Source organism: Lithobates pipiens, unplaced genomic scaffold (genome assembly GCF_037356315.1).
Source record: "Lithobates pipiens isolate NorthernLeopardFrog02 unplaced genomic scaffold, aLitPip1_a1.2 Scaffold_19, whole genome shotgun sequence".
Lineage (NCBI taxonomy): Eukaryota > Metazoa > Chordata > Amphibia > Anura > Ranidae > Lithobates > Lithobates pipiens.
The window spans coordinates 230912888-230926753 of NW_027507764.1; the positions used below are offsets into that span (position 1 = coordinate 230912888).

General features: G+C 42.8%; 1 protein-coding gene across 1 annotated transcript in view; it reads right to left on the bottom strand.

Annotated features, from left to right (window-relative positions):
* Positions 1-13866, bottom strand: part of LOC143996618 (glucosylceramide transporter ABCA12-like) — a 215284-nt gene that overhangs the window by 38297 nt on the left and 163121 nt on the right. The window contains exons 6-7 of the mRNA XM_077491784.1: positions 13648-13751; positions 9420-9512 (exon numbers count right to left, since the gene is read on the bottom strand). Coding sequence (XP_077347910.1) covers positions 9420-9512; positions 13648-13751 — 197 coding nt within the window. The remainder of the gene's footprint in view (positions 1-9419; positions 9513-13647; positions 13752-13866) is intronic.

The following is a 13866-nucleotide window of genomic DNA, read 5'->3' on the forward strand; positions in this document are numbered from 1 at the left end:
GTTAACCATTTCACTCCCTTTTGCCAGTGTCACTAAGCGATAATTTTTCTGATCGCTGCATTAGTGTCGCTAGGTAGCTAGTTATTTTTTTAGGTTCACCGCCAGGTTTTTATAGCGCTAGGTACCCCGATATACTACCCAATAATGGTTTTAACCCTCTGATTGCCCATAGTTAACCCTTTCACCCCCTTTTGCCAGTGTCACTAACTGATCATTTTTCTGATCGCTGCATTAGTGTCACTAGTGTCACTAGGTAGCTAGTTATTTTTTAAGGTTCACCACCAGGTTTTTATAGCGCTAGGTACCCCGATATACTACCCAATAATGGTTTTAACCCCCTGATTGCCCCTAGTTAACCCTTTCACCCCCTTTTGCCAGTGTCACTAAGCGATCATTTTTCTGATCGCTACATTAGTGTCGCTAGTGTCACTAGTGTCACTAGGTAGCTAGTTATTTTTTTAGGTTCACCGCCAGGTTTTTATAGCGCTAAGTACCCCGATATACTACCCAATAATGGTTTTAACCCCCTGATTGCTGATTGCCCAGTTAACCCTTTCACCCCCTTTTGCCAGTGTCACTAAGCGATTGTTTTTCTGATCGCTGCATTAGTGTCACTGGTGCCGCTAAGTAGCTAGTTATTTTTTTAGGTTCACCGCCAGGTTTTTATAGCGCTAGGTACCCCCATATACTACCCAATAATGGTTTTAACCCCCTGATTGCCCCTAGTTAATCCTTTCACCCCCTTTTGCCAGTGTCACTAAGCGATCATTTTTCTGATCGCTGCATTCGTGTCACTAGTGTCGCTAGGTAGCTAGTTATTTTTTTAGGTTCACCGCCAGGTTTTTATAGCGCTAGGTACCCCCATATACTACCCAATAATGGTTTTAACCCCCTGATTGCCCCTAGTTAACCCTTTCACCAGTGATCACAGTATAAGTGTCACTGGGGACGCTGGTTAGCCAGTTAGTTATTTAGGTTACCCGTCAGGTTTTTATATAGCGCCAGGGACCCCCATATACTACCTAATAAAAATTTGAACCCCCTGATTGCCCCTAGTTAACCCTTTCACCAGTGATCACCGTATAAGTGTTACAGGTGACTCTGGTTAGTTTGCTTTTTATAGAATCAGGGCACCCACCATTTATTACCCAATAAAGGTTTAACCCCCTGATCACCCGGCAGGTGATATCAATTAGGTTTTAGGGTCAGGGTCTGCGTCGCCCCAGGCAGCGCTAGGTTAGTGCCAGTACCGCTAACACCCACGCGCAAAGCATAAACCTCCCGTAGTGGTATAGAATCTGAACAGATCAATATCTGATCTGATCAGATCTATACTAGCGTCCCCAGCAGTTTAGGGTTCCAAAAAAAACGCATTGTTAGCAGGATCAGCCCAGATACCTGCTAGCACCTGCGTTTTGCCCCTCCGCCCAGCCCACCTAAGTGCAGTATCGATCGATCACTGTCACTTACAAAACACTAAACACATAACTGCAGCATTCGCAGAATCAGGCCTGATATTTTATATTTTATATTTAAATCCAGAAGGCAGTGCTTGGTTTTTCGGGATCCCATACGTGGCTAGGCTCCCAAAAAGTCCCCCACATGTGGTATCCCCGTACTCGGGAGAAGCAGCAGAATTTATTTTGGGGTGTAATTTGACTTATGCCCATAGCATGTGTGAGCAATATATCATTTAGTGACAACTTTGTGCAAAAAAAAAATTGTAATATTCCTGCAACTTGTGGCAAAATATAAAATATTTCATGGACTCAACATGCCTCTCAGTAAATAGCTTGGGGTGTCTACTTACCAAAATGGGGTCATTTGCGGGGGTTTTGTGCTATTTTGGCATTTTATGGCCTTCGAAACTGTGATAGGTAGTGAGGAGTGAAATCAAAAATTTGCACCCTTAGAAACCCTGAAGGCAGTGATTGGTTTTCGGGGTGCCGTACGCAGTTAGACTCCCAAAAAGGCCCACATATGTGGTATCCTCGTATGCAGGAGAAGCAGCAGAATATATTTTGGGGTGCGATTCCACATATAACTATGGCATGTGTGAGCAATATATCATTTAGTGACAACTTTTTGTAAACTTTTTTTTTTTTGTGTCATAATTCAATCACTTGGGACAAAAAAAAAAAATTCAATGGGCTCAACATGCCCCTCGGCAATTTCCTTGGGGTGTCTACTTTCCAAAATGGGGTCATTTGGGGGGGGGGGGGGTTGTGTTATTTTGGAATTTTATGGCCTTCGAAACTGTGATAGGTAGTGAGGAGTGAAATCAAAAATTTGCACCCTTAGAAATCCTGAAGGCAGTGATTGGTTTTCGGGGTGCCGTACGTGGCTAGACTCCCAAAAAGTCCCACATATTTGGTATTCCCGTACTCAGGAGAAGCAGCAGAACTATGGCATGTGTGAGCAATATATCATTTAGTGACAACTTTTTGTAAACTTTTTTTTTGTGTCATTATTCAATCGCTTGGGACAAAAAAAAAAAAATATTCAATTGGCTCAACATGCCCCTCAGCAATTTCCTTTGGGTGTCTACTTTCCAAAATGGGTTCATTTGGGGGGGGGGGGGGTTGTACTGCCCTGCCATTTTAGCACCTCAAGGAATGAGATTTACAGTCGTAAATTAAAAGCTGTGTAAATTCCAGAAAATGTACTCTAGTTTGTAGACGCTATAACTTTTGCACAAACCAATAAATATACGCTTATTGACATTTTTTTTTTACTAAAGACATGTGGCTAAATAAATTTGCCCTAAATGTATGACTAAAATTGAGTTTATTCGATTTTTCTTATAACAAAATGTAGAAAATATGTTTTTTTCTTCAAATTTTCGGTCTTTTTCCATTTATATCGCAAAAATAAAAATCGCAGAGGCAATCAAATACCATCAAAAGAAAGCTCTATTTGTGGGAAGAAAAGGACGCAAATTTCGTTTGGGTACAACATTGCATGACCGCGCAATTACCAGTTAAAGCAGTGCAGTGCGAAATTGTAAAAGGACCTCTGGTCCTTAGGCTGAAAATTGGTCCGGGGCTAAAGTGGTTAAACTTAAAACATAAGGTATACAGTATGATCAGATTCATCATATATAAACATGTACCTCATATATTAGATTACCCCTTGCTCTATAGGGTCAGGGTCGTCTTTAATATAGATTGGACCCTGAGCAAAAAATTTCTTGGGGCGCCCCCATGCAATTTCCCTCTCCACCTACTCTGAGACATACAATAAATAGCAGCTAGACTTAAAATCAGTTTTCTGTATCAGATCAGGCAGCAAATGAGATTGGTTACCAGCAGTTACAGCATATCATTACTTCATTACTGCTTACTGGCTAGAGATTACAGCACACATTACGGATCACTGATTAGTTGCTAGTGGTTACAGCACATCACCTACTCACAGCAGGGGAGAATGATATACATAGGAATGCCGCCTTTATTTGCATATCAATGCCGCCGGTCGCAGCTATTTACTTAGTATTGTCGCCGCTATTTACATACGAATGCCGATTATTTACATGTAAACATAGGATCTGCGGGTGAGTCATCTGTACACAACAATAGGGCAGAGCTGGACAGCATTAGTACCAGCACTGCACACTGAGATATTGTATTGGGACACAGCACAGGAATAAAACTTCAAGGGACAAGGGGATTTAAACCTGGAGAGTTGGCAAGTATGAGGCCACTGTTTTGGGCCCCACAACAAGGACAGGGCCCAGGGCAGCTGCCCCTTTTGCCCTGCCTTAAAGACTGCCCTGTATAGGGTATCACTTTTTCTAAAACTTTGCCACTGCACATACCTAATCTTTAAAGTATATAAAATCACAATATATCATGTACAATCCAGAAATACTGTAAGTGATGGCAAAGCCTGTAGCAAAACAGGCTCTGTCACTTAGTTCTTGTTATTTTCCGAAACAGCTATTAAACTTACGTTGACAGTTTTTACTGACATAGCAGTAAGCCAGCTGATAACCAGGTCCCCAGTTATAAATCAAGTTGTTAAGCATATTTAATAATCAAATCCTTAGCAAAAGCATGAATGCGATCTTTCCAACTTTCCCAGGACAGTTTTTTAGTCTTGCATCTACAAGTATCATCTCTGAGTGATCTTGGATTTGTCATTTAATTTACTAGTGCACAAAGTATTTTTTTTACTTAACGTATTTGTAAACCCTAATACTGAACTTTTCATATATACTCCTTTTGTCTATTTAATATATCACAGATTTTTCTTTCATGTTCTCTCAAGCAGTACTATCAGTCCTTCTCTTCTGGATTTGTATAGCAACAGTCTCTGATTGGAGGAAAATTATCTTCCAGTTATAATTCAGTGTGGTGTTGCAAAGGAAAAAACAAAAACTTCTTGCCTGTAGAGAAGGATCCAAGCCCACAATGTGAGAAAGGGCGATTGTGTTTTCTTGTTCAGGGGGAACATGGCACTGTTGACTGTGTTTCCCAGAGACAGCTCAGATTTTGCAGTGACAGAGAGGGAGAGATGCTATAACAGCTGTCAAAATAACAATATATGGCAGTATGTACTTGTTGCTAAAAAGAAGTGATATGAAACCAAATCCTCCAGCCAACCACCATAATGTCCTATCCATACTGTACAATGAGGATAAAACAAATATTCTATATATCCCTTAACCACTTGCCGACCGCCACGTGCCGCTATACGTCGGCAGAATGGCACAGGCAGGCAAAGTAACGTAATGGTGCCCAAGGCGGTCGGCTTCGCTGCGGGAGTCATCCGTGCTGAGGGGGAGGCAACTCATTTGCTCCTGACGAATGAAACGCTTCCTCTGCTGCTGTAATGTAAAAAGCAGTAGAGGAAGTGATGTCATCTCTCCTCGTGGAGCCTTTTCGTTTCAGCTCCAGTGGAGAGAAGACATCCAAGTGAGTTGCACAACACAACACATACAGTAGAACAGGCCAGGCACACATTTCACCCCCCTGTCGCCCCCGATCACCCCCCTGCACCCCCTGTCACAGTGTCACCAACGGCAGTTTATTTTTTATTTTTTACGGTTTACTATATTGGTGCATTGTGACTGTAATAACTGTTAGGGCAGTTAGATTTAGCCCCTTTAGGTCTAGGAACCCCCCTAATAAAGGTTCAAGCCCGTGATCACCCCCCCCCCCCACCGTCGCCAGTGTCACTAACCGATAGTTTTTCTGATCGCTATATTAGTGTCACAGGTGATGCTAGTTAGGCAGGTAAGTATTTAGGTTCACCTCAGCTTTTTATAGCGTCAGGGACCCCCATATACTACCTAATAAAGGTTTTAATCCCCTAATTTCCCCCAAGTTAACCCTTTCACCAGTGATCCCCATATAACTGTTACGGGTGACGCTGGTCAATTAGTTTGTTTTTTATAGTTTCAGGGCACCTAAAACTATAAAGGTTTAACCCCCTGATCGCCCGGCGCGTGATATAAGTTAGGTTTTAGGGTCAGATAGTGTCTGCATCACCCCAGGCAGTGTCAGGTTAATGCCAGTACCGCTAACACCCACGCACGTAGCATACACTTCCCTTAGTGGTATAGTATTTAAACAGATCAATATCTGATCTGATCAGATCTATACTAGCGTCCCCAGCAGTTTAGGGTTCTGAAAAATGCAGTGTTAACGGGATCAGCCGAGATACCTGCTAGCACCTGCGTTTAGCCCCTCCGCCAGCCCAGCCCACCCAAGTGCAGTATCGATCAATCACTGCCACTTACAAAACACTAAACACATAACTGCAGCGTTCGCAGAGTCAGGCCTGATCCCAGTGATCGCTAACAGTTTTTTTTTTTTCTTCTGTTGTTGATGTGCAAGATCCGCAGGCCCCTCATATGGAGCAGAGATGTACTAGCGCAGCTCATCCTTCTGGTGAACTGGCAAGCACCAGCAGCCTAGTACACCCTGGTCATAGTCAAACCAGCACTGAAGTAGCACGTGGTGACGTGGCAAGTACCATAAGTGCAGTTCAAGCTGGTCAAGCACAAGTAGTGTCCCGCTGCTACCAAGAAGATGAACACAGGCCCATCGTGCCCATAGTGCCCTTTCTACTGCTTTCGCCAATCGTGATTGGGAACCCACCACTTCTGCAGCACCCATACTTCCCCCATTCGCTGACCAACCCGGCATTCAGGTGGAAACAGTTGATTTTACGTCACTTGATTTTTATTCGCTGTTTTTCACCGAAGATCTCTATAGATCTATTGTGGACAAAAGCAATTTGTACGCTGGTCAACACATCGCTACTATTCCCCAGTCCTCCCTTGCCAGAGATTGGAAACCGGTTTCCGAATTTAAGATCTTTCTGGGCCTTTCCCTCAACATGGGCATAACCAAAAAGAGTGAGTGGCAGTCATATTGGTCCACTGACACAATTCACCATATGCTTGTGTTCTCTGCCTCCACGACCAGGGCACGATACGAGCAGATCTTGCAGTTCATGCATTTCAATGACAATGAACTCTGTCATCCTTGTGGAGACCCTGGATACGATCGGCTCTACAAAATTCGGCCCCTTGTAAACCACTTCAACCAACATTTTTCAGACTTTTTACTCTCCATCAAGTTGTTTGCGTTGATGAGTCCCTGATTACGTTTTCTGGCTGCTTGTCAATCAAACAGTACCTTCCCAGCAAGCGTGCCAGATACGGGGCCAAGATGTATAAGCTCTGTGACAGGGCCACAGGCTATACATGTAGTTTTATGGTTTATGAGGGCAAAGATAGCCACGTAGAGCCGACAAACTGCCCTGACTACATAGGAAGTGCTGGCAAGATTGTGTGGGACTTGGTGTCACCCTTATTCGGAAAGGGGTACCACTTCTACATGAACAATTATTACACGAGCGTGCCACTGTTTAGTCATTTGTTTGATCAGCATATTGGAGCATGTGGCGCCATGTGACCTAATTGCCGGGGCTTTCCCCAGCGGCTTGTAGACTCCCGTCTTAGGCTAGGGGAGAGAGCCTGCTTGCAGTGTAATAACTTGTTCGCTATGAAGTGGAGGGATAATAAGAATGTTTTCATTCTTACCTCCCTTCATGCAGACATGGCGGTCCAAATTACTATGGTGACTGGTGTTGTGGAGAAACCCCTATGTGTCCACGAATATAAGGGGTAGGGTGGACCTCAACGACCAGTAGTTTGCGTGTACCTAGTTGCCCCGTAAGGCCAGACTCTGGTACAAAAAAGTGTCTGTTTATTTATTTCAATTGGCTTTGCTGAACGCTCATGTGCTATACAGAGCTTCAGGACAGACTGGATCCTTCCTTAAATTTCAGGAAGAGATCATCAGAGCCCTTCTGTATCCAGACAGTACTCCACCTCACCTTCCCCAACCAAATGCAATAAGCCGGCTGCATGAGAGGCATTTTCCTTATGTCCTCCCGAGTACCCCTACTCAACAAACCCCCCAAAGAAGATGTCGTGTCTGCAGCAAGTTAAAAAAATAAAAACACAAAAAAATATAAAAATGTAAGAAACAAAAATAGTTGTTGTTTTATTGTTCTCTCTCTCTATTCTCTCTCTATTGTTCTGCTCTTTTTTACTGTATTCTATTCTGCAATGTTTTATTGTTATTCTGTTTTATGTTTACTTTTCAGGTATGCAATTTTTTTATACTTTACTGTTTACTGTGTTTTATTGTTAACCTTTTTTTTTGTTTTCCCGAGAAAATGCGCGGGAGTGATGACATCGTGGCTCTGGCCACTCACAGAATTGCAGCCACAAACCTGGAGGGGGAAATGTCAGCTCCCTCGGTGGTGACCGGAATGAGCTGCCGATGCCTCGTTCTAAGGTAAGCATTTCATAATGAGCTAGTATGCGTTGCATACTAGCTTATTATGCCTTTGCCTTACAGGGTTTTTTTATTTATGTTTTGTGTGGGTATACAACTGCTTTAATGAGAACTGACAATGGTGATATGCTCTGTATTTGCAAACATGCTTGTTGACCTACAATGTTGGTTAACCTGTAAGGTCCACACCAATTCTTTAAGTCACTGAGTACACTTTTTGTTCTAACTTTCTGTGTTTTATATGATTTGCCATATGTCTTTTTTCTCTTTGACTAAAATCCCCCAAAAAAAATTACAAAAAGAAAAACACAGCCCTCGGGATTGCCTGGATGATGACAACTGACAATTCAAAGAGGCCTGGAGGCTAGTACTGGAAGCAGACGAATTTAGTGAACTAACAAGAAGAACATCTGAGCAGGCAGCAAGCAAAAGAAAGAAAAAATACTCAAAAGACAGCTAGAACGGCTACCTAAGGATAAGCCAAAAGTAGACAGAGGCACATGCCAAAAGAACAAGTCAAGTCATAATACATTAACATATCTGAGCACACAAAAGTAGCACAGTATGTCAGTATGTAAACGCCTTTGATCAGGCACTCACAGTGTTCTGATCTTAGCATAAGCTCTTAATTGAGGCCAGGTGTTCATCTGCAGCATGCTTATATCACAGTGCTGCATACATATTATCTACAAAGTGGTGAAAGTAAGAACATAGGACAGCAAATCTAAGGCCAGCCATAGAGAGTTTGAATCACAGCCAAGATTCAAACTACAGTATGTATGGGCAGGCTGAATGTGCCAAGTTGATTGATCTATCAACTTGGGTACAACCAGCCTGCCAGATTTTACATGTGATTATCACTAGCGGCTGCCAGGAGAATACAATGGCTCAGAAGGAGGGATGAGGGAATTGAGGTTGCAGGAAAGAATTTCACTCCTTGTATGGCCTCTCTTAGCATTCCAGGAAGGAGGATATAATGCAGGAGAGGTAAGGGAACAGACTAGTGACCGGAAAGCAATGTGCAGCTGTTGGTGGATCATTACAAAACCATTGTGCTCCATGAATAATTGTTTATGTGGTGTCAATGACTCAAAACTGTCTAAGGCCAGCCATACAGTAGATGTTTTGAATCTTGGCCAGTTCAGCTAGAACTGTCCGAGATTCGAACCGTGTATTGGCAGGCTGAATGTATTGATCAATGAACTTGGGTGCAACCAACCTGCTGTATTTACTTGTGATTATTAATAGAGGTTGCTATATCTGCTAGCAATAGACACTGTCTTCTCCCAGGGATGACTCCCTTTACTAAGACAATATAATGTTTACTTGAGAAAAAGTAGACATACACAGGCAGAATGAGAATGCATTCAAGGTACAATGTAGTATGCAGATATCCACATCAAGAAAGGTGGCGTAATTCAATGATTTTCTTGGCTGACTTACCTAGGCTGAATTTTCTCTGCTAATTACATTCAGCTGCACTAAGTAAGGAAATGTATAGGAGAAAGCCAAGCTCATCCAATGATTTCCCAAGTTAGGTAGCCTCAATACCTGTATCCTGTAACCATTGATATTAGTTTACAAATAAGTGAATACATGTACCTGTTTTTTATGTGTTGTAGAGGTCCAATACACTTAAAACTTCCATTTACCATTATGGCAAGCCTTGTACATAAAGCTTCACATTCTTCCATGCTAGTAAGATACAATACAAGAAAGGAATGTTTTATGCAAATAGATAAATCATACTCATAATTAGTAATGGAGGCAGAAGCATATTTAAAAGAATTAATAAACCAAAGAACAAAAATTTGATACATCGCATCCTATCAGTTCATAGATGTAGTGTCTGCTTTAGCTTTATATATTTTTTTAGACTAAGAACATTTTTAACAAGAGCAGACTTCTTTTTTTTTGTCACAAATTAAGTGTCCTTATCTGTGAGATAAACTAGGTGTAAAAACAATATTATCTTTGGTGCATAAACTACTAATCCCCCTGTGTCATTGAGGTAAACAAAGGTCTACATTACATGTTTGAAATCCAGTCTGGGTGGCAACCATGCCTCTATTTATGATTACAGTGGAGTGAGCATCCTCACCCAGAAACAGGAAACGTGGAATGCATGGGCTTACCACATAAAAGTATAGGAAAAAGTGACCATAACACAACTGCTACACCTGGTAAACTGTAATACATGACATTTTGGATTTAAATTTGCTTTAACCCTTTTATATCCACCAATGTATATCTTATTGTAGTGGCAGTGGGATGTTTTATATACACTCCCAGCTGCTACACAAGCCAATGGAAGGCTTTCTTATGAAAGCAATCTGGTGAATGCCATGCCCCCTGATCACTTTTTTTATGCCCCCAGAACTGGGTGAAGGGGGAAAAGACCAGCAAACATCCATTCCCTGATCTCCCTTAGCTGTAAAAGAACCCAGAAGCAATGTATTTAATGTCACTTCCGGTTGCTGCCATCACTTTCCCTTGCCGCTGAGGACAGGAAAAAAGCTAATGGAGCATGATATGCACTCCATTACTTCAATGGAGGGCAAGTGTGACATCAGAGGTCTAAAATACCTCTGATCAGAGGCAGTTCTCTAATTAGGCAAATTAGGCGGTTGCCTAGGGCTTCGCAGCTGCCTAGTTTGCTCAATTAAAGAGCTGTGTTGATGGCGGATCCCCCCACCATCAGCACAGTGCTGAGTCCGTTCAATGCTACATGGAGAGATAGTTGGCTGTTTACCAGGTGATTGGAGCTCACTGACAGCTCCGGATCACAGCCAGGGAGAGCCGCTCAGGGCCAGCGCTGACACATCCTCCCCTCACAAGCAAAAGAGGAGAGAGAGCTGCTAATGATGCTGCTCCTCCTCCTTCCGCCCACTTCTCCTGTCTGCCCCGCTGACCCATCGAAGGATGAAGCCAGTGTCGGACCAAGTCCCGGATTTCCGGCACTGCGCTCCACTCAATGAGGATTCTTAGATGCGCCATTGATCTCTGGGTCCTCCCCTTGATGCCTCTCTCCCCGCGTGCCTTGGTAACCCTTTTTGCCTCTGCTGCTTTATACACAGTGAGGAGAAATCTGTAGAACTGCTCCACCCCTCAGTTCCGCCCCCCAACTTCAGCTCTCACACCTTGCTTGCAGTGGTACCCAATTCCTGCTGGTAAGGCAATATAAATGGAGATCTTAAAGAGGGCAGAGGGTGCTGCTATAATGGGATGTCTATGATCTCAGGGGGTCTCTGGGGGGTACTCTGTTGGTACTCTGCTCCCCCTTGTACTGTGTCAATTACCCTCCTTATACAGTTAAGTTTTATCACTTGAATTTTTTTCCCATTATGGGTGTGAGTGGGGCCTCATGCCTATGTTTTGCCTAAGGCCTCACAAAGCCTAGCGTCGCCTCTGCCTCTGATGTTTATTTAAAGATAATCAGTCACAGAGAACGTATATCACATAGGAGACTTTTTGTTCTATATGAGATATAAATAATGTTTTAGTAAAAAAAAGTGTCAAAAAATGTTACACCCAAGCAGGGCCAGGACAAGGGGTGAGCAGAAGAGACAACTGCCCTGGGTTCAATCTTCTGAGGTCAACATGGGGGGGGCACCAGATTGTGAGCTGCTTATTACATGAGGAGAAACTCTCCACCATATTGTCTGGCTGTCACCCCACCCCGTGCCCTGAACTCTAATGCCACACTCTATAGCTTGTGTTTTGGTAATACTTTCTAGTTATCGGTATTCAGCAAGTCTTATAGGACCACAGACCAGAACAGCTACACTACTTTCCAGGATCAGTAGAAATCTTTATTGGACGTTGTTATTTTTGCTTTGCTTGCAAAAAATGGTGAGGATCTGTTGGAATGAAATGTCCATGCCACATAATCTTTAATTTGAGTTACAGATATCTGAAAATTTCTCTGCAGTGACTCACAGTATAAATCACCTTGTAATATCTATATGTAGATGCTAATATATTACAAGAAATTTGGCATTTAGGCTGAGTATGGTCTCTTTTGCATAAAAAGTCCAATCAGGCCCCCCTGTCAGGCAGGCCTGATCAGACAATCCATTTATCCCTATGGACTGGCAATTGCAAATGGTCTTGTGTTCATATACACCTGCCTACCCCCAATCTGATCTAGTCTGCAAGACAAAAAAAACAGAAGGGGATCCCTCCTCAGTCTAGGCTATGGCTGTCCAGCTGTTGGGTATGATAGGAAACAACTGGAGGGCCATAGTTTGGAGACCCCTGTTCTAGGCGGATCAGATAGGAGGGCAGTCAAGCGTAAACAGATAGTGGACTCTGTTTACACTCGTCAGTCCATAGAGCAGAGTGGGGTCCACTGTGTCCACTCTGCTTAAACTGAAGGGACCCAGACCTGTCATTCGTCTGCTCTGCTCTGATCAGCAGGGGATCTGTGGACAGAACCCTGTTGATTTAATCATAGTCTGTCCCATGTGAAAAGGGCAGGCTATGATTAAAGGGGCCTAAAACAAAATGTATCCCCAGAGCTCTCCTCTCCCTCTGATAGTCACCCTCCCTCCCCCTGATCAAAAATCAGCTGGTTCAGCAGAGTCATACTGAAATCTGTTTATAGTCCTACAGATTTGACAGAAGTTGATTGTTAAACAGTCCTTCTGTCAAACAGTTCTGTTTAAAAACCTCCTTCAGTCAGCAGCTTGTAGCCAATCAACTGCAACCACTGATCAGTATATTCTGGCAGAATACAATAACTCATTCTCCTCACTTTTGTGAATATGGGAATCTATTTGTTTTTTCTTTCAATCCACTGGTTGAAGGAAGAGCCTAGTTTTAGTTAAATGCATCCCACAGAGCCCCCACCCCCCTTCATACCACAACATCAGTCCTCCTAAAGGTGGGTACAAACAGATTGAAATTCAGCAAGTTCTGTAGGGACCAGCGAAATTTCAATATGTGTGTGGCTCTTACTGAAATCAAACAGTATATTGACTTCTGTAAAATGGCCATGCTTGAAAACTTCTATTTAGTCAGTGGCTGCTGCACTGATCAGTATATGCAGCAGGTGAGCCTTGCTCTCAGAATACAATGGCACGGGGGGGGGGGATCCTCAATCCCCCCTTGCTTGTGTAGATGAGTGAATTTGTATTTTTTCCTTCCGCCCACAAATGAAACAAAAAGAAAACTAACCATGTATACTCGGCTTTAGACCGACACCAGCAATGTGGGGACATTTATTTTCCTTCCAGTGATACAATCAGTGCGGGTCCTTTTAGTGACTCCAACCATGCATGGGAATCTTTTTCCTCTCAAGGATGCTTTGCCATTTTTTTCTGCACTGTTAGCCCCATATTTTATTGCAGGATAGAACATGTACCACTATTAAACTCATATGTTACATATTTGTTTAGGAGGTGTGCTACACACATCGCTATAGACCCCAAACCCCTACACCACCTGGGGTAGGGGGCGCAGTTTGGCATCTTTTCCCTGGGCACCAGATGACCTTGTCCCAGTACTGCATCCAAGCACTTAAAAACTCCCCCTAAAAAATTGTAAACACACCTGTTGGGGGCACCCACATACAAAAACTGTGCTTGCATCATAGCCACACACACTGGAGTGTGAACAATACTTCTATGACCAATTCCAATTCATGGTTAACTCTAAAGTGATGACCTGTAGAGGCTTTTAAAGCATTGTCCATGGAAGATGTAGGGTACTGAATTTCATTGCCATCTTGGATGCCAGTGCAATTTCAAACTTGACATGTCTGGTATCTATTAAATCGGTGCATTTTATAGCAAATTATTATAACTTCTCCACTTTTAAAGTACTGTACCTGTGAGTGGTAAAGACTACTGCACAACCATCATGAGCTTCTTTTTTGATAGCTTCCCAAAGGTGACGTTTAGACCATGGATCCATTCCAGAACTGGGCTCATCCTAAAGAATGTTTTCACATATTAGGATACCTTACAAATCCAGCTATCTATCTAAAACCAATATTGTTTACATATAAAACTCTTTTTTAGTTACATGTATGCTTTTGTTTATATAG